General features: G+C 38.8%; 1 protein-coding gene across 1 annotated transcript in view; it reads right to left on the bottom strand.

Moving 5' to 3' along the window:
• Nucleotides 1-21,543, bottom strand: part of COL11A1 (collagen type XI alpha 1 chain) — a 274,848-nt gene that overhangs the window by 63,208 nt on the left and 190,097 nt on the right. Inside the window, exons 43-49 of the mRNA XM_075002237.1 lie at nt 19,438-19,545; nt 18,241-18,294; nt 11,993-12,046; nt 11,653-11,760; nt 4,520-4,573; nt 3,937-3,990; nt 3,787-3,840 (exon numbers count right to left, since the gene is read on the bottom strand). Of these exons, the coding sequence (XP_074858338.1) occupies nt 3,787-3,840; nt 3,937-3,990; nt 4,520-4,573; nt 11,653-11,760; nt 11,993-12,046; nt 18,241-18,294; nt 19,438-19,545 (486 nt within the window). The remainder of the gene's footprint in view (nt 1-3,786; nt 3,841-3,936; nt 3,991-4,519; nt 4,574-11,652; nt 11,761-11,992; nt 12,047-18,240; nt 18,295-19,437; nt 19,546-21,543) is intronic.

Consider the following 21,543-nt stretch of genomic DNA (forward strand, 5'->3'; position numbering starts at 1 on the left):
GGTATTTTGAAGTGCCTGTGGCTACACAGCATGCCAGTACTTCGAAGTTGCTATGGGGAGAATTAGCCTAATGTAGTGCTGCATATTCATCGGAGCACTTCATTAGTATTCTCCAATCAGGTTGATTACCATGCCCCCTTCGAAGAAGGGGGCTAAGTGTAGACACAGCCATAAGGTGCTATGTTGTAATTACATCCTTTTGAAAGTCTCGCTGCATACACATTTTTGCCTAGATATCCACAGAAGAAAACCTGACACATAATACTGTGGTTAATGACCAAAAATAAGATACTGATAGTCACAAGTATTTGTGCAATAAGGTAAGACCCACTGGAAGCATGGCAGAATATGATCCTCTAGAACATGGCGCTTGCTGATTAACTAAATGACCAAAAAGCCCATTTTTGTCATTAGTGTATCCCTGATAAACACTTTTACAGTTGTTCTTTAGTTTACATAGTCAAATAACATTTTGTATGCAGCATGATATAGTGTAAGATGGGAAAGGTGGCAGGTGTATTTCTCTCAAGGTGAGCTGTTAAAATAAATAGTAATTACTAAAGGTACTTGAGGAAAAATATTACTGGCAAGACATTCAATATTACTTAAGCTATACTTCACCTGTATGACCTTTGGATACATAACGGTCAGTTATATAATTATTGAATAGCTCTCATTCTCTTGAGAACCATCAAAAAGTTAGTTATATTTCTCAGTATGCTGGGAGTATCATCTACCTTTATTAGAGCAGAAACAGCTGAGAAACCCAGTCTACCAATTTCTATTAAATCCAGTATGTGGGAGACACTTGCTTTTTTCCCTTTTGTTTTAGTTTGTGTGTTTGCTTTAATCACTACTTTTGCTACTTTTGATTTTGTGCTTCCAGTTCTGGTTGTACACAAATGTAGGAAAAATGGTTGCATTTACCATGGACATAGTGTCATGGCTGTAGAGGACACTAAGGTAAGGGAAGAGGTATATACGCTGGAGGATAGGGCTAGGTTCCAGACTGACCTACACAAATTGGAGGGTTGGGTCAAAAGAAATCTGATGAGGTTCAAAAAGAAGTGAAGAATCCTGCATTTGGGATGGAAGAATCACAAGCCGTGTAACAGGCTGGGGACCAACTGGCTAAGCAGCAGTTTTTCAGGAAAAGACATGAGGATAATAGCGGATGAGAAGAACTGTATATGACTGAACAGTGTGCCCTTGTAATGGCATATGAGGGTTCATTAGAAGGAGCATTCCTAGCAGATACAGAAAAGTTACTATTCTTCTTTATTTGGTATTGATAAGGCCACATTTGGAGCACTGCATCCAGTTCCAGGGCACCTACTACATAAAGGATGTGGATGCATTGGAGAGGAAAAAGAGGAGGGTGACAGAAATAATTAGGGGGCTAGAGCACATGACCTGTGGGGAGAGACTGAGAAATGTGGGCTTGTTTAGTCTGCAGAAGAGAAGGGTGAGGGGAGAGTTGATAGTAGTCTTCAATTACCTCACAATGGGTTCCAGTGAGGACGGAGAGAAGCTGTTCTCAGTAGTGATGGATGGCAGAACAAAAAGCAATGGTGTCAAGCTGCAGTGGGAGGTCTGGGTTGATACTAGGAGATATTATCCTAACTCTGAGGCAATGAAGCACCGTAAAGGGTTACCTATAGTGCTGGTAGAATCTCCATCCCTAGAGGTTTTTAAATTCTGGCCTGCCAAACTCATGACTGGGATGTTGCAGTTGGGATTGCTCCTGCTTTGGGCAGGGGGCTGAACTTGATGACCTCCTAAGGTCTCTTTATGCCCTAGGATTCTCTGATTAAAACCAAAGCCAACCTTCTGGTTCTGCTGCCTCTAACGTGGCTATTGCATCTTCTGCTTTTGGGTTTTGGACTTTTTTTTTTCTTTTAGCTGCTGCTTTTGCTACTTGTGTTTTTCTGCTTCTAGTTCTTTGTGGTTTTCCTTCTCTTGCTTCTGATTCCTTATCTTCTGCACCTTCTGTTGCTTCTGCTGCTTCTGAGTCTGCAGAGGCTCAGGACAGAAGGTTTGGGAGTGGCAGGGAACAAGGACTGGATTATTCTGGAATATTGTTTTCCATTTATGATATTGCAGCACAACTGCAGAAGATAATTTCTCTAAAACCTTTATTACCATATGATGGCTACAGGGGGTGGGGGTCATTTGGAATGCTGAAGTGGGGAGAGCAGGGCCTGCTGTGTATGTGTGCGTGGGGGATTCTCCAAATTTACACAAAAAGGACCCCCACCCCCTCCCTTCAGAAATTTCTGCATATGGGCCTGGAAGCAGTAACATGAAATGTATAAAGCTCAAGTCTAGTGCTTTTATCTGTCTAGATTACTTACCCCATAATCCACTAATCTCAGAAGAAAAAGAAGGGACAAAAATAGGACACATTTTCCATGAAGCCATCATAATTAGTCTCAGAGTACATCACTGCAGTACTCTCTCCTCATCCTCCCTGAATACTGGTAAGTGATTTACGTCATGAGTATATAGAAAAAATGATGAAGCATCTGCAGATTCTATTAAAATGATTGCTTGGACACATGGATAAAAAGCAGTGATTCCTTTTGACATGACCCAAATATGAAATAAGGGTTGTTTGAAGGAAACTCATTTTAATGAGAGAGAGAAAAAGATGCATAACCTAAATTTTAAAGGGGATGTCAACAATATTGAAATGCATCATAAGAAAGATCTTTTTGTTGGCACAGAGAAATGAAAACCTTGCAAGGTATTGCAAGATGCATTATGGGTTTTGGTGATTTTTTACTTTTATTATTATTTTTACAAATGAATCAAAGGAAGCAGAAGCAGCTTTCTTGCCTTCTGTAAAGGAATAATACCTGGCGCTCTGAGAAATAGAGTTACAGTCTTCCTGAGAGTGATTAAGAACTGGCCCATAACAAATACAAATTATTTTGATTGACCTGTGATTCCAGCTAGTGTCTTGGAATGTATCGTTGTGATGGATTTCACCTAGAGGTATGAGGGCTGTGTACTGCTCTGAAAAGAATATATGGAGGAACTCGTGCTGAAAGGCAACAAAATTTATGTATGGCTTCTAAAGCTCACATGTGATGAAAGAAGGACAAGGGCAGAAAGGAACCTGTGTATGAAGCTATCTGATAGGTGACGGGGAAAATGGAGATGAGGCAGAATATACATTATCTTCTGAAAGATTATCAATATCCTTTGCTTGCCTTCCTCCATTTTTAGCACCCATCAACTAAATTTATAAAATATCCACTGTTGCAAATAAATCAATCCTTAAACAGAGTTCTGTGGAAATGAAATATTCAAGAACCAACATGCATAATGTCTCAGAAAATTACAAGTGTTAATGACATGTTTTTATTTCTGCTTTTTTCAAGTTTTTTTTTTTTTAATTTTTATGAGTATACACATTATATTAGGTTGGACAAAAGTCTCTAGAATTCTTAGTACAGCTGCCTTCTTTTAAATTTATTTATTTTGCCAAGGTGGTATTGGAGACGTAATATAACTCAGTAAAAAGACTCATTGTGGAGGTAGGAGGTGGAAGTCTACACAGTTAACCATAAAATCCTGAAATGCTAATGCTACATATTGGGCCAAATCTAGAAACAGTGTAAATAATAATAATAATAATTATTATTATTATTATTATTATTATTAAGGCAATTAATTAAATTTGTGATTTCTAACATACCAAGGAAGAGTAGGAAGCAATATACATGTGCTCCTTATCTCAGAGAAACCTGTTTTATTGCTCAATATTACCAGCTTACCTACCTTGTCACCAACACCTCCAACAGAGCCAATAGAGCCTGGGGGACCTTGAGGACCCTACAAGGATAAAACCACGTAAATAAGTAGCTAACATATACTGCTTATTATTGTTTTTAAGAGAATGCCATTAACATCATCAAGTATGTTCCTTACATCAGCTCCATTAGGACCCTGGGGACCTCTTGGACCTGGAGGACCAGGTGGACCCTGAATCAAAGAGAAAATATGATAGGTGAACTGCAGTGCTTGCAATTATAAACATGAGCACAGATTTTTTGGCAATTATCAACAATACATTGTGCATACAGAGCACTTTTAATTTTGGAATTTTGTAAAAACAGTGAAAGCCAGATTGTTGTTCCCCATTGTGTAAGTGCACATGCAGAGGCAAGCACAAGGAGCCTCTTGTGTTTCTGCACAGGGACAGAGATAATTATAGTCTCTGTGGGTTACTGTAATTGCACAGTTCCCCACAGCTCCTGCTCCAGGGGTGCAAAAGCAATCTCCAATGCTGGCATTGTTCTCTCTCTTTCTCTGACAAGCATAAACTGAGCAGCCCCAATTAATCTTCATAGATCTCCTGTAAGTCAGGTAAATAAGCATTAGACACAGAAATGAAGTGACTCGACAAGTGACACAGGGAAAGCAGGTGATAGTCAAACTGCAAGCTATAAAGTAAATTAATAAACAAAATGTTGTCCAGCACTTACAATCATAAACAAGAAAAAAGCCTTACCATTGGACCAACATCACCGTTCTCCCCCTTTTCACCTGGAGGGCCAGGCAGACCCTGATAAAGTGAAAGAGAAAAGAAAATATGGCTAGTAAACTACTTAAAGAAATTATGTAAATCTCAGCTACTTGCTAGGAAGGTCATAAGAGAAAATATTCAGGACAAAGCTATGTGAATTAAAGAGAGAAAAAACTAGTTTCATATTATGGCAACAAAGATTAAGACACCCTTGAACATTTGTAAATATAACTAATGGGGTAAAACAAGTATGAAAAAAAGAGATACATTGAAGATTTACTATGGCTGGTTGACAAAAGACTATTATAATTCTTAGGAACTGGTTCATTTGATTACATACTGTTCCCATATAGAAACCGTAATCCTTTAGACCAGGCGTGTCCAACCCGTGGCCCACGGGCCGCATGCGGCCCTGGACAGCTAGTAATGCGGCCCCACAAGATCGTAAATTTTTAACATTATTATGTGATTTATATACATTAAATATATTATATATTTTATATGTGGCCCAAGACAATTCCTCTTCACTCAATGCAGCCCAGGCAAGCCAAAAGGTTGGACACCCATGCTTTAGACCTAAGTTTCCTCAGATGAACGTTTAAGGTTAGGAAACTGCAGGTCATGAGAACACTCACAGCCTATAAAATATGAATCCTTAAGCTTAATGAGCTACACTTAGCCACACCTAAACAGAGAGTCAGCTCCTCAGCTGGTGTAAATCTATAGAACTCCAGTGAAGTTAATAGAAAGACACGAATTTACATCAGACTAGGAGCTGCCCCTCAATTTCCATTTAAGTGTACTGTGACCTTCAGCATATATCAAATAATAGATAATCATGTCACACTACACAGCTTTTACTACAATTTTGTTGCAATACTATATTATTTAATGATTTTAAGTATAACTGTAGGCTCCAGCTATATGTCCACTGCCCAACTCCAGACTGACTTCAACACATCTCCTCTGCTGAGGGCCCAAAGGCTCAGGGCCTTAAGCTAAAACACTTGCACTAGGATGGAGCTCCATTCTAACAAGGGAGTACCATATTGACTAATTATGGCACGTTTCTGGGTCCTGCCAAAGTGGCATTATGGGCATAGACCTGATTGTAAAATCTGGATGAGAGGAAACAAAACTGATCACATTCCCCAAGTTACACATCACAAGAGCCAAGAATACTTTCTTATGTTGAAAATTTTAATGTAAGATTATTCTGGTACTCTCAGCTGCTATCGGTTGTGGATACCATGTTGACAATAAAGCTCTACAGCAGGGGTCAGCAACCTTTCCGATCAGAGTGCCGAAATTTGACCTTTTGACCTCTATGTATGGTCCGAATACCATTGATACTTTTTAAAAATCACTAACAGTCCTACTTAGAACAGCTTAATTAATAAATTAATTAAGATGCGAAGCTTTATGTTTAGATGATGGTTGGTAGCATTAGCTGATCTTTTGTTAATCCCTAGGTGGCATGGCTTTGAGCAAGCTCCCAGCTTAATGAGGGAGGAGAGGTGGGGATGAGCTCCCACCTTGCATCTCAATGAAAATCAGCTCATTTACCACTCTTGGCATGCATGCTGGGGGTGGCTGACCCCTGCTCTATAGTTTAGAATTAATAAAAAGCCTGAATGAATTCAAAAGTACAGGATGAATCCTTTATAATAGTATGTCTGCTACTCATTAAATGTGCTGAGCTTTAAGAAAATGAATGCTTCTTTTCAATATAGCTTTTGGTACCATATATCTGTTTCAGGTGCATATTTATTATCTAATGATCACGAAAGCAGCAATTTTAACTCGTCTTGTGGCACTCTTGGTTGTCAGACTGTGATGCATTAAAATGGGAAGGTTTACGTGATTATAACATGTATACTAAACTGTGATTATGATGCATGCTGAGTACTAGCATCAATGTATATTTGTCTTGTTACTAGCATAAGACAAAATTTATAATGATATGTTTTAACTATTTACCGATATACCAAATGTGGGTTGATAACTGGCTGTTCAGTAATAACTTATCACATCATAATCTTCTGATAGAATATCACTATTCTAATAACATTTGCAAACAGAACATTTGATTGTACTGAAAAAAAAATCTGTCCTTATCATTGAATATGCAGTTCACTGTGTGGTTGCACTATAATATCCCTTAAGTGCCTGTTATATCAAGGTTATAGTGTAATTAATCAAAGCTAATGTTCCACCAAGCCTTTCAAACTACACTACAATAAAATAATGAGTCATTATAATTTCAAAACCTCGCTATATTCTGACTATGTAATAATACCTTTCAAAATACAATATTAAATAATTTCAAGCAATGTAGCAGCTACAGAATAGGTGAATAGAGTAATCCTGAACAATAGCATGCATACTCAGTAATAGCGCAAAAATTCATAAGGGATGAGAAAATAGTGAGTTCTTTTTCAATATAGACAAGGCAGCCTAAGGGAGATATGGCATTGATAATTCCATTTTTTTTAAAGTAAATATGCCAAAATTTAAACAGATCTTTTTCTTTTATTGCAGACATTCTCTATAAACAATAAGGTGTGATTTTTGATGGATAGTCTCTAAAGGAAAATTTGATGTTATTTTGTGTATTTAATAACTGGTATGTTCAGCTGCTAAATATTCTTCATATTAGAGAATGTGAAAGATTTGACTTTCAACAATATATGATGCTATTATGTCAGTTGAACCTGACTGCAATTTACCACAGATGTCTTCCAATGGAGTTGTTTGTTCATTTATTTATTTTTGCAAAAGATAAGATTTACCTTTATGCACATATGATTTTCAAGAAACTAAAAGCACTGAGTAAGTTATGATTACTATCTAAGTGTTTGGACATCCTCTGAATTCCCTCATGGCTTTATCTGAGATAACTTCAATATAGTTAAGCAAATAATATTTGGATTAACAATAACTTCAGTGGTTCAGTTTTCCATTAATATCTGCATATTTTCCCATGTAGGAGGTGATTCTGCTTTTGCTGTTAAGGTTTTCCTAAGTTTTCTTTTCATGGTTTGTAATGCTGAAATTAGTATTGTCTGGTACAAGTAGTCTATTAAACTACCCTCACAAAACTCACTGTAATTATAGTTGTGTAGTTTTATTGTAATGTGGGTATAAAAAAATCATCCTGCTTTAAAACTTGGCATGCAAAATGTTAGGGACCTATGATAAAATTGATTTCACATGGGCAACAAATATAGTTAATACTGAATAACAAATACTTTTAGGATAACTGTTGTTTGCCCATGGATATTTCTGAAGAATTAGAGGTTAAGTATGTTAGATGAATTATTAGCTGAAAACTATTAATTCAGTTCTATGTGTGAGTGGAAAGAAATTAAGGATCAGTGGGGCCAACAGCCACCATGGACCCTGGGGCAGGTGGGAGGGGTGCCTGGCTCCACACCCTGGAAGAGGTGGACCCAAGGGCAGAAGGAGCAGACCCTAGGGTAGTTAGCCTTTAGCACTGCTTGGATTACGGTGCTGGGCCATGCTGCCCTCAGAGCTGCACAGAGAAGTGTAGCAGTGCTGCTGCAGGACTTCTGAGGGGCCTGGAGCTCCAGCCACCACTGTCAAAGTAGTAGAGGCTGTGGCTGGAGCTCTGGACCCCTTTGAAATGCCAGGCCCTGAGGCAACTGCTCCCTTTCCCCCTCACACCCCCTGCTGCTGTTGGCAGGTCTGCGAAGGACATCTGTGATAACAAGCTAAGTGACTCCTCAGTTATGATTCATTGGCATGACAGACACTAACAGCTTGTTCAGTTGATAAGATTTATTAAATTATCATTTTTCTTTTAAAGTACAAACTTGGGTTCCAATCCTTTCAGTAGTTATGAACTGGCAAATTCAATGGGATTTAAATACATAAGTGTCACTTTTCCCCCTTTTTTCCCTCTCCCACCAAGAATCTGCCTTAGGGCATGAAAGTGTCCAAATGGTCTGACCCTGCATGACCAATGGTCCATCCAGCCCAGTATCCTGTCTTCTGATAATGGTCAGTGCCATAGGCTTTAGAGAGAATGAACAGAACATGGCAATAGTTGAGTGATTCATCCTCTGTCTTTATCAGCATGGAGTAAAATGGAATAATTACTTCTTGTGTTGCTTTCAATTCTCTTGCTAACCCGGCTAAAAATGCTGTTTGCTTCCTCAACCCCCACTGCCAGCATTGTTACACTGTTGACTCTAGGTTAGCTTGTGAACTAGCTTGATCTATCTGCAATATGCCTTCCTAGCCCATCATCCCCCTTTTTAAATGTGTGCAAATAACTGGTCCTTCCCAAGTGGAGTACTTTGCATGTGTTCCTATTTAAATGCCTTCCTATTTATTTCAGACCATTTCCTTAATTTTCCAAATATTTTGAATTTTAAACCTCTGGCTTCCAAAGCACTTGCAACCTCTCTCAGCTTGGTATTGTCTGCATTCTTTTTATACGTATTCTCTGCACCGTTATCTAAATCATTTAAGTAGATATTGAACAGAACCAGATCCAGGACCAATCCATGCAGGACTGCACTCTATTGTCCTTCCAGCTTTGGCTGTGAACCACTGATAACTACACTCTGGGAATGACTTTCCAGCCAGTTATGCATCCTCCTTCAGGTAGCTCTATTTCATGTATGCTGTATTTCCCAGTTTTGTTTATGAGAAGGTCATACAAAGCAGTATCAAAAGCCTCAATAAAGTCATCCACAAGGCTTGTTACCTTGTCAAAGACCTTTCAGAGGTGTCATGTTAATGTGGCTGTTCAGAAAATGCTAAGGAGGCACTGACATGAACGTGCAGCGTCTCATTATCATAATGGCGGCCACATGATTCAAAAGTGCTGCTTTAAGAATGCAGCCCACCCGTGTAGACAGGAGCCTTTTGAAAGGACCCCCCTGACATTAAAAGCCCCTTCTTCCTATTTGATTTTAGGAAGAAGGGGCTTTTGAAATCAAAGGATCCTTTCGAAAGGCCCCCATCTACACGGGTGGCCTGCATTCTGAAAGTGGCACTTTCAAATCATGCATGGCTGCAATTATGCTAATGAGATGCTGCATATTCATGTAAGTGCCTCATTATCATGCCCCCTCCGAAATGAAGGGGCACGTGTAGACACAGCTATTGAGTGACCCCTGGTTCATGTGTTATATGAAGGGGTAAATAACATTCCTCTATGCACTTCCCTCATACCATTCATGATTTTATAGATCACCATCATACCTCCACTGTCTCTTATCATGACAGTAAATGCTCCCCATAGAGTTTGCTCTTTCCTGCCCTTTTATTGCAAAATAAAAGTATCTGAAACAAACTCTGAGGTGACTCAGGGTGTCATATATATTTTTAATATTTGCCTTGAGTTTACTTTCTGCCTGCAAGAGACATTTCTGTTGTAAAACACGATAATTTAAATTTAAACACCACAGTGGAAATTCACATAAAGACTATATTACAAAGTTGAACAGACCTTTTCCTGTGTGAATGAAAATGATTTTTAAGATTTAATGCCACTATAAGCTGCACTAGTAGAATTTAATTTCAGCGGATGAAATTTGATTATTATGAAATAGTATAAACAAGAAAGATTAAGTTGTTACTCTCCATGGGTTCACTGTTGCTATGAGAACCACATTAGTGAACAAAAAGAACTCTTGATTTCTCAATGGCACATCATTACCATTAGCATAGATGTGATCTTGGTCCGTGGACCAGCAAATTCAGAGGAAAATGAGAGTCAGTGAAATATAATTCTTTTGAAGAAATCATGTATTTGTTTAAGTCTCAACTCAATTGATTTCTTACTTTTATGCATTATTTCACTAAATTCAATAGATGAGATAATTAATATACTTCACTTACTAATAAACTCTTAATTTAAATAACATTATAAATCTGGAAATACCTAAAAAGTGTTAGTTCATTTTGTTCTAAAATACAAATACCTGTAAATATCCAACACATAATCAACACATCATGTTTATTTAACACAGCCTCTGCTTCAGAAATGTTAAAAAAAAAATGAAGAAACACCTTTCACAAGTAGAAATCATTTTATGTTTAGCCATACATGGGAAGTTGCACCAAATCTTGGTTTGAGGATTTACATCCCATATTGCCTGGCAGCACACACTAACGTATCACAATATGTTGTTCAAACTACCCTGTGAAGTAAGATTTTGGAAGAGGACAGTTAAACAGGTTCTGGAGCTAGTGAAATAATAAGTGCATCTGGTACTTGGCAGATAGGAGAGGTGTCATGCTATTTAATACATTACAAGACCTACTGTATAGTTTCAGTAGAAAACCATTAAAATACTTTAATAAGCAGATAAAAGTTCAAAATGCCGCACCTCCTAATATTTATGAATTGGAACAGAGTAAAAAGTTCTTAAACCTTTTGTTCTCTATACTCTATTCCACTATACTTTAATAAATTTAAAAGTAAATTTCAAATAGCAAGATCTTTAGCTTGTAATTACATGCATGAAATAGTGACATGCAGTACATTTTACTGAGCATAGTGTCTGTGCCTGTCCTCTAGGTCACCTGATTACACAATGCAATGATTGCATTTTGGGAGGAAAAGATAGCTAGGCCAAACCATGCCAAGTTATCAGCAAAGGCAGCAATATATACTGAGAATGAAGTGTTTCCAATCTTTTTTGACTTGAGTGATATTTGTGTTCATATCAGTAAGAAATACAACATTATCATTGTTTCAAGTGAAACAACACTGGACAGATTACCATAGGACCTGATAAATTCTCCATCAGTTTAAGATTTTATATTTAATGTGAATGTCTTTTTAAAAGATATACTCTCACTCATGAACCAATTATTTGGCTACATGCATGAATTATTGGGTGAAATTCTATACCTTATATTATACAGGAGTTCAGACATAAATGATCATAATGGTCCCTTCAGGCTGTAAGATCAATGTGTCTGTCTATAAGATCTATGAACAGAAGATCTCTTACCTTGTATTATTAGCTGAAGGTGTAATGTATTTAATAAAAGGCAATTTTTTCTTGTTCAGACATGTGATGATGTGGAAATAATGGTCCCTAGTGCTGAAGGGGAAAAATAATACACTGTCTTACCTGAAGACCAATGGGGCCTGGAGGACCAGGGAATCCTCGTGCACCTTCATCTCCTTTCTGCCCAAACATTCCTTGCTGACCTCTTGGGCCTGGCTCTCCATCACCTCCCTAGCAGACAGGAACACAAAGGCTTCTTCAAGAATATGATCCACTAAAGCCAGCAGACTTCCTTCTAAATACGTTTGGTACCATTTGGATTGTAAGCGTGGCAAAACATTGTTTACATATATGTTATGATTTCCAATCAATTCACTACAAGCAGAACCAATTAATACATTGCAAACCTAACAAGAATCTGAAAATCTCTGGATTTGCTGTGCATAAAAATTGCACTACTTACAGCTATACCAGGAGCACCAACAGGACCTTGAAGACCTGGTGGACCTGGAGGACCCTGCACAAAATGAAAAAAAAACCCAGCAGTTTTGGCATCTGGAATGAGATGAACAGTAGAAACAGAAAGAAGAGTATTTGCATGATCAAGGTCTATTAAGCATTTCTATACTCCCTCCAGAGAGAATGTAATATTACTCAAAAGTCTTTTACATTCAGGGCAGCCAGTCATTATTTGTTTAGCTCTCAAAGACCTGGCTACAATAAATTTTAAATTGACATTTACTGAAAGCACTTATATGCATAATGTTTCGGGATATTTAAAAATGGATTTTCATGCAAACATGAATCTAAATGAACACTGGCTCTTCCAAAACTAAAAATATAAGCCCTTTTAATGAGATTTGTACAGAGGAAAATCAACCCTTAAAGTGTGTTCTCATGGCCTACCTTCAAACAGAATGCTTATTTTTGGAATTACATTTCTGTAAAACTATAAATAATTTTTGTGCTGCTGCAACACTTGCTAGCCTATCTTTCCTTATTGAGAAGTAAACTTGGGCACTATGGGCTGTCCTCAGAGGTCACCAATGTGGTGTCCTGACAGGTATCTTGCACTGTCAAATTTTAATAACCTGTTCAGCTGCATGTATGGCTCCCTCTGTGTGTGCTACCCGAGCTCTGTGCAGAAAGCCAGCTCAGCGACTTCACAAGAACCCACAATGACCACAAAAACAGATAGGGGATGAAGATATGTGGCCAAGTTTACTGGCAAATGCCAAAGTAATAGCATTTCATAGGCCCTAACTGATTAATAAGAACGTGTGCCCACTGCAATTCACACGCTCAGTCAGTGGTGGGACTTTATACTGACCCCTAGGTCAGACCAGGACAGCCTCCTATAAAGTACATATTTATACACAGATACAAACAAATTACTCATCATTCCTGATGTAACTCCTAATGCCATTCATTTATCTTATATATGTTGGTTCAACCAAAATATCCCTATCATGCTGTCATCCTGAACTTATCCTTATGAAGGGTCATTTTATTTTTCCAAGATGTTTCCTAATGCGGTGTTCTAGAATGTATTTGCATGACTTGTTCCTTGTACCACGTAGGTATGTGAGTTTCTCCAATATTAGCCCTGTTCTTCCCAAATGCTGTGAGCGGGGCCTTCCTCTTGCTCACAGCTCAACTTTGCTTTATATTAGCAAAGTCTTGACCACTTTTATCTAGGTCCCAGGCCTCACACTGGGCCTATGATACATGGGCTTATGTTGTAAGTCCTGTTCTTCGTGCAAATGGGAATCTTGACACATCATATGACAATACATGACATATGTACCTATCATATCTATCTATACATACATATATGTTGGGCATAATTGTTCATTTCTTACACACAAAGGTGAAACCTTACTCATATCACTATTCCTACTGAAGTCAATAGGAGTACTCAAAAAAGTAAACTGTGTTACTGAGGCTCTCATGTGTGTAAAATTTCCTTGCATGAAAAATGAGTCTATTGAGAAAGATGCTGGATTTTCTGGCTAACGTCGAAAGAACTGAAGGTGAAGGTGTTGCCAATGGACAGTTAGTAGGAGCTCCAACCTGTGTTACAAGAAGAGGAATTACTAGGTGCATGCCATGCTATATTGCAGGACAGTTTCATGAGTTCAGTTTCATGAAGCTAGTTCAAATCTAACTACAGATTCACCAAGCTCACTACTGCTGATATTATATACAGAGTTGTTGTAGTCAGTTCAGTCCCAGGATATTAGAGAGAAAAAGTGGGGAAGGTCATAATTTTATACGACAAACTTTTATTAGTCTTCAGGCAGCTCGTCATAACCTAGTGGTGATGTGAAACCTGGACAACATGCAAGAGTTATTTGAAGGCACTTGAACAGTATAATCAATGCTGCCTCAGGAAAATTCTAAATATCTCTTGGAAGGACAGACCCACAAACACTAGTGTCCTGGAATAGTCAAACGTGATCAGCATTGAAGCTGGTGTCATGCACCAAAAACTTTGTTGGACTGGTTACGTGGTTCAGATGTATGATCAGTGCCTCCCAAAACAGACTCTGTTTTCTGAATTGGAGGAAGGACAGAGGAGCATTGGGGTCAGTGGAAGTGATATAAGGACATGCTGAAGGCACACATGAAAATGTGCAGCATTGATGTTGACACTTGGGAGAACCTTGCCCAAGACCATTCCCAGTGAAGAATTGTAATCAGTAAGGTGGGTGGAGCAATTTGAGAGGTCCCACCGCAGCGCTGATGAGGAGAGGTGCAGAAGAAGAAAAGATCATCAAAAACTGTCCTGCACTCCTCCAACAGCTGGTTAACACCTGCCTTTTCTGTGATAAGATCTGTGGCTCCAGATTTGGGCTGATTAGCCATCAATGGACTCACAAATAGGAGGGTGACATGAAGACATCCTACTCATTACTGAGTGACCACAGAGAGAGAGAGACAGAGTCAAAGAGGAAAAGCTTCACAAGAAGCACTTGACCACATAGTAGGCAATAACCTGGTGGTGATGCTAATCACCTGCTCTGAGAGGAAGCTGAATTCAGTTCCCTGACCCATAATGGAAATTCCTACATGGGTCTCTCACAACCCTAGCAAGTGTCTTGCCCACAGCAAAACACTGCAAGGAAGAACATGATCTCCTTTACGTTGCTGAACTGAACAGATTTTGACAATTTGCTAACAAATTGTGCTTTCTGATCCAAATAGTCATTCTGATTTTCAGTTGGGGGCAGATCTGAAAAAAATCTGTTATTTACTCATCTCTAGCAGGGAGGCTCCTTACTTCCCTCTCCCTGCCACTGTCACAGTTAAGCCTACAGAAGATTTTCTCTGTGAATCCCCACTGAACTAGATTACAGAATCTGACTTTAAATGATGTTAGCATCTAAAAAAGGCAGTACAATATTCTGTACTTTCCTTGTTAAAGGGAGAGAGGACCCATCACTCAAAAGAAGAAAGAAATCACAAAGCTATCTGATTGTCAGTGATGGCAGGGGACTATATCTAAAGTACATTGCTGTGCCTGTCTTACAAAACATTGCATGATAGTTAATATTTGAGTGCTGCAGTGGACATACTAGCCAAGGATTGGTGTGACAGAGGGAGATTGTCTTGTGATAGGTTTAAATTGGCAATACACATCAAAACTCTATTGTGAATCAGGTGAGAGCTGGATTAGCTCAGAGTGGTTATATCTACCCCACAATGATCTTTTGAAGGAAGATTTTCTGGGAGATCTCTTCCACAAAAAACTTCTTTCAAAACAGTGCGTCCACGCACACAAAAAAGTGGATCAAAAAAGCTATCCACTCTTTCAATAGATAGCATCCACACAGCTCCCACTCTTTCAAAAGAATGGACCAGGAGTAGTAAAGTCCGGCACCATGGGGACTGCTCTTCTGAAAAAAAGGTGCCTGCAGAGCGTCTACACATGCTTTCTTTCGAAAGAGGCTTTCAAAAGAAAACACTCTTCCTGATCAGGCTGCAGAAGAGGGCTTCTGGAAAAAGAGACATGTTCTTTTGATTTCAGATCAAAACAGTGCATTTTGTGTATAGACACGCAGCATGTTCTTTTGTAAAAGGGCTGGATTTTCCAAAAGAGCTTGCTAGTGTAGACACAGCCAATGGGGCTAAGATAGTATAAAGCCCACATCATCCACAAGCTATGCACTTTAAGATGGGATCTCAGTCTAGGTAGTAATTGGCTACAGTCCTTCCCTTGGCTAGATGTTCTAATGTAATTTAGGGTCACACCTGAGCTTGAAGAGTTTTTTCCAGGTTAGACATTGTCTCATGGGTGGCAGTAAGAAGGGGTTTTCTACCCTTCACAGAAGAATTTGTAAAGGGCTATTTCAGAGCTGTTTGTTTTTGGGAGGGGTAATTTAAACATTTTACTTTTATAAATTACATTTTTTTTTCCTTTTTCAGGGCACTCCTGACTTTTCTCTTGTGCTCTTTCTTTCCTCATTGTATGGAAGAGTTTCTGGCCCACTGTACAAATAACAATGTCAGTGGGGCAGGAAAATGTTTGCTGTCTGTTCAGTGACATACATTAATATGATATTCCTGCAGGAGTTTCAACAGGCTGACAGAGCTGCAGCTAATGTAAGGCATTTACATACATTACAAAAAAGAACAGTGTGTCTAGATTTCACTTGACTGCAATGAAAATATCAGCCACTGATTCTATGCTCAGGATGAATTCACCTCTCCGCGGACAATCAATACAAGGCCAATGGAGTTTTAAATCTCACTTCGCCCTTCATATAGAGTTCCTGTTTAGTATCTCCTATTAACCATATTTAAGCCATTCCTCAAAGAATTTTCTGTTCCATTACTGTAGCGGTTGACTGTAAAGCCTTGTCCATTGTCAGGGGTGTATGAAGGCAGGGAGAAAAGAATTATCCTGGAGAACTGAGCTATATACTATAGCTATCACCAGCTATCAGATGGTTCCTTTGTATCCATTATCAGGTCAGGTTGAGCCTCTTTCATCTGGCATGCTTGGGACCTACCTGGTGCTGGATGAGAGAATTTGACAGATGACAGGAGGTCAATATTTTCCAGCACATTACCAACACTTCCACTGCTTACAGGGATCTTAGAAGACGTTTAGGGGTAAATTACAGCCAAAGAAGAGCAAAGAACACTGGGCTATGGATTGACGTTCATTCCAATACCCAGCTCTAGTACCTATGCTAAGATAGGGCAATGCAAGAGGACAAAAGTTTTCAATTATGATTTGATCTGACAAAACAGAATTGTGACCAGTATGCACTTGCTACAAGTGGAACTGCAGAGGTAAGAGCCTTTCACATGAATAACTGCAGAAGGACACTTTTTTGAAAAAAATGTAATTTCCAACACAGGTTTGCTCCATATATTCTCATATGAAAATATAAAATGTGATAATTGGCATATACTTTGTATTAAGGAAAATGCTGTTTAATGTAAAGATATACCACCATACATTTGACAGTTGTTCAGAGCATTCTACATTTAAGATGCATAATTAATAATAATAAAATACCTTTTTAGCATAGGGAATTGCAATATATTCTTAAAGTGATGCATTATGCTACTCTTGCTCTCAGCTCTACTAACTCACAAATTTTGAACTGGGATGTAATCAAGAATCTCTCTTCAGTGACGTCTTCCTTGATTTATCTGAAGTTTTTCAGAAAAAAAATAATATAAGAGCAAACCTGAACACTGAAGAGAGACTTGAAAGTGAAGCTGGGGGACAGACTGATGGGAAGCCCTGAAATACCATTGGGGAAAGGAAAAGGAAGCACTTGAATGCCTGCAATTTAGACCCTGGTTTGGCTCTGTGGAAGTTTATGGGAGTCCTACAATTAACTCCAAAGGGCCCTCTGGGTATGCTTAAACTGCAGCCAGGAGTGATCCTCCCATCCCAGTAGATAAACTCACACTAGTGGGGCTCAAGTTAGCAGTTTAAATATAGGTGTGGTGGTGGCTTAGGCCACCATCTGACCTCACTGAGACGGTGGTCCAGAGAGGACGAACTGCAATTTGAGCAGTACCACAAAGGATCCTTTTAATATGCTTAATGAAGCTCTGCTAGCTTTAAGACTTCACCCAGGCTGGAAGACTCACTCACATTCTGCTAGTGACTTGACTCGTTGGAAAATTTGCATAAAACATCTAATTTCTGAGTAGCTGTCTTAATTGAACCTCAGAGATCCATGAAGCTAGTTCACCAATAATAAAGTACATTTGAAAAGCTCCATAAACGATATGTCTTTCAAATAATATTCTGGACATATTCCCACACTGACATCTCATGTTCACATTCAGTATATATTGGATACGAGTGCAGTAACATATACTTGCATATAAACCTTTTTAATATTTTTTAAATACTGTTTTCCACTGTAAAGATCTCTACCCCTCCCCCAGTAAACCCATCTATGTCCTAGTTATACCTTAAGCTCACTGAATGTCAAAGAATACTATTTATGTAGAGTATTGTTAACATTATGCTTAAACTCTATGTAAAATACTTTAAAGATGTTAATAAGTCGCACAATGAGACTGACAGTTTTCTGTGTTTCACCTGGTTGAAGTGTGTGAGTCTATATGAGACATGCTGGCTCAGCAAATGGTTGATTAGATAGAGGAGTAGAGTAATTAATTCAAAGGCAATAAAAAGTGAAGCCAATACAGTGGATGAAGTAGCTAGATACTCACATTTTCTCCTTTGTCACCTTTACTGCCTTTCTGACCTGGTTCACCAATTTCCCCCTGTAATTGAAAGCCAAAAGTGATGTTTCTTCTTTAGAATGGCCTACCTCTTAACTGCAGTCAATATCACTGTATCTTTAAATGTCACCTGTAACATGATTATGCTGACTGTTTTATGCTGCAGCTTTAAGTGTGAAGGCCTAAGGGGAACATTTTGCATGGATCAATCACATTGGTATGACAAATTAATCCAGGTATTGACTAGCATGCTGCAAAATGCAACATGATTTGGCTTTGAAGTATGCTACAACTGGGACATAAATAAAGGAAACTGTTTTTTCTCACATCAGCTTCAATAAGAACTGAAAATGAAGGTACCTTGATTTATAGACTAATCTAATTACACATGACTGAACAACTGTTCCTCATTGTTGTGCATGGTATTTCAAAACCTCAGCATGACTTAAATTACCCAGTAACCATCTCAGAAAGTTTTATTTGGTTTAGAACAATAATAAAAGCCAGTTTGTGTAATTTAACATAACAACTCTTTGTGGGTTCATATATTTATCGATTCCAAGACAAGAAGGGATCGTTGTGATTGCCTGTATAGCACAAGCCATACATATCCCTCAAATAATTCTGAGAATAATTCCTAATGACATAATAACACAAATCACACAGCTCTGTATTATAAATGTAAACGTCAAAGTATTATATTTGTATTATGAAAGAGAGCAAAAACGGTGATGGATTTCAAAGAATAATAGTAGACTAGACTTTAGTCTAGATTTTTAGACTAGACTAAAAACCTACACTTTTTTGAGTCAGTGGGATCAGGAAGAATTAATCCTTTTGTTTTTATACTGTCAACAATTAATGGTCCACCATCAGCAAGATTAAATAACTATGCATGACCGGGAATGTTTTATCTTTCCGATTCATTACGACAAGTTTTTAAAGGTGCAAAAATTAATTTCAACGTCATATTCCTGACTCATTTCTGTACTGGTAGGAATCTCAAATTGTTTTGCTGTTGCTTGGACATAGATCCTGATCCCCTATGATTCCTGTCTCTTGGATGTCTTTTTTTTTTTTTTTACAAAAGGGGTTGTTAGTGTCTAATGCGATGACAGCTACAAAAAGTCCCTTTTATGCATAAATCATCTCACAGGCAGACAAATGCAATAAGTAAGGACTCACTTTGTCACCATCTTCTCCGGGAGAGCCACCAGGACCAGCAGGACCTGGAAGACCTACAGGACCCTGTACTCCATCTCTTCCAGCTGGACCTTGAGGACCTTTTTCACCCTGAGGGAAGAAAAATCATCAGCATCATGATGAAAAATAATTAAGAACTTAGTATAATTAATTCATATATCATTAACCACTATGCAAATTTTATATAACAACATGCAAAGATGTTCAAGTGTATGTGATAAATGCCACCACATAACAAGAAATAGATTTCAGTCAATCATACTCCAAAAGATCAAATGCAAATCTCTCACAAACATTAGAAATACAAAGTGGGTGAGGTAATATCTGTTATGGAGAAAACTTTTGCTGGTCAGAGAAACAATTTTTCTCAGAGCTCTTCTTCAGGTCCTCTCTCTCTCAAGCTGGCCCCGTAAAATACCTCACTTCACTTACCTTGTCACCTGGGTGCAATTTGTTTACAACACTGAATCGCAAGGAAAGAGAAGCTGGAGGCAAGGATGCAGTTGTATCATGAACTGTAGCTACCCATGGCTGACAGACGGTTCCTTGGCAACCAAAGTGTCCGACACACGTTAGAATAGTTCCCAAGATACTCTAACTTGCACCTGGGACTTGGCAGAAAGTCAGGGAACTGCAACTGGCTCCCTAACAACCTATCATTGTGCAAAGTGGAAGCTAGGTGCAGCAGAGACTCTGATCCCTAAATTCCTCAGGGCACTACTGCCTAAATTATTAAGAGTGCACATCAGCCAATATCACACCCAGTGTCTCCATACTGTAACCCTGTAATAATTCAACGTGTATGAATATAATGCTAAATGCTAAAAATTCCACTGTAAGCTGGAATGGGACGTATTTTGTGCTAAATCAGACCAAGGACAAGGCAAATAGACAAAAATCCAGGTTTACATATTAAGATACAAAGCACAATGCAGTGAAGACTGAACTGAGTATGTTGTCACTGCTGTAACAAACACAGAGAAATCAGAACTCTCACACTAAGCTCTTGGCAAATGGGCTCCACTGAACAGTTGCTGATTTGCACTTTCTCCTTCATCCATTACTCTGGGGTACAGAGTCCAGGCCATGAGTCCTTTGGGAGACCTTCCTTTCCAGGATCTAGAGATGAACTGTGGAGTGCTGTGTGGCATATGATATAATCCAAATAGCTCCTAAACCCATCCTGACATTGTCTGTTTAAGTTTGATATTCAAACTCACCATGTTCATATCCTCCAGAATTTTTCTCTATAAGACTAGCCAAACTACTGTCGAGACCCATACATGGGAAATGATAGCTTTCATAACTTTATATCACACGGTAGTTAATATGTGGTTAATATATGACTGTTACCAGCTGTTGCACATTTCAAAATGGTCCATGAGACGTTCAGGTGTAAAAAGCGGGGGGGGGGGGGCAGCAAATCAGAACTAAAACAATATCAAAGGAGCAGCAAAACCAAACAAACAATGATAATTCTGGTGAGCAATGTGCTTTCTGGTCCTAAGATAAACTGCAATACCCACCTGAGGAAGTGAAAAAACAGATCAACAGAGCCAGATGTGTGTCATGAAGCCTCTTACTACAGAACAAGCCCAAGAGAGAAACCAACAGAACACCACTAGCCATCACCTACAGTCCTCAGCTAAAACCTCTACAGCGCATCATCAGGGATTTACAACCCATGCTGGACAATGATCCCCTACTTTCACAGGCCTTGGGAGGCAGACCAGTCCTTGCCCACAGACAACCTGCCAACCTGAAGCAAATCCTAACCAGCAACTATACACCGCACCACAGTCACTCTAACTCAGGGACCCATCCATGCAACAAACCTCATTGCCAGCTCTGCCCACATATCTACACCAGCAACACCATTACAGGACATAACCAGATCAGCCACAGCATTGTGGGTTCAATCAGCTGCACATCTACCAATACAATTTATGCCATCATGTGCCAGCAATGCCCCTCTGCTTTATACTTCGGACAAACTGGACAGTCTCTACGTAAAAGAATAAATGCACACAAATCAGATATCAGAAATGGCAATATACAAAAACTCATAGGAGAGCACTTCAATCTTCC

This window comes from Carettochelys insculpta, chromosome 9, assembly GCF_033958435.1.
Source record: "Carettochelys insculpta isolate YL-2023 chromosome 9, ASM3395843v1, whole genome shotgun sequence".
In the NCBI taxonomy this organism is placed as follows: domain Eukaryota; kingdom Metazoa; phylum Chordata; order Testudines; family Carettochelyidae; genus Carettochelys; species Carettochelys insculpta.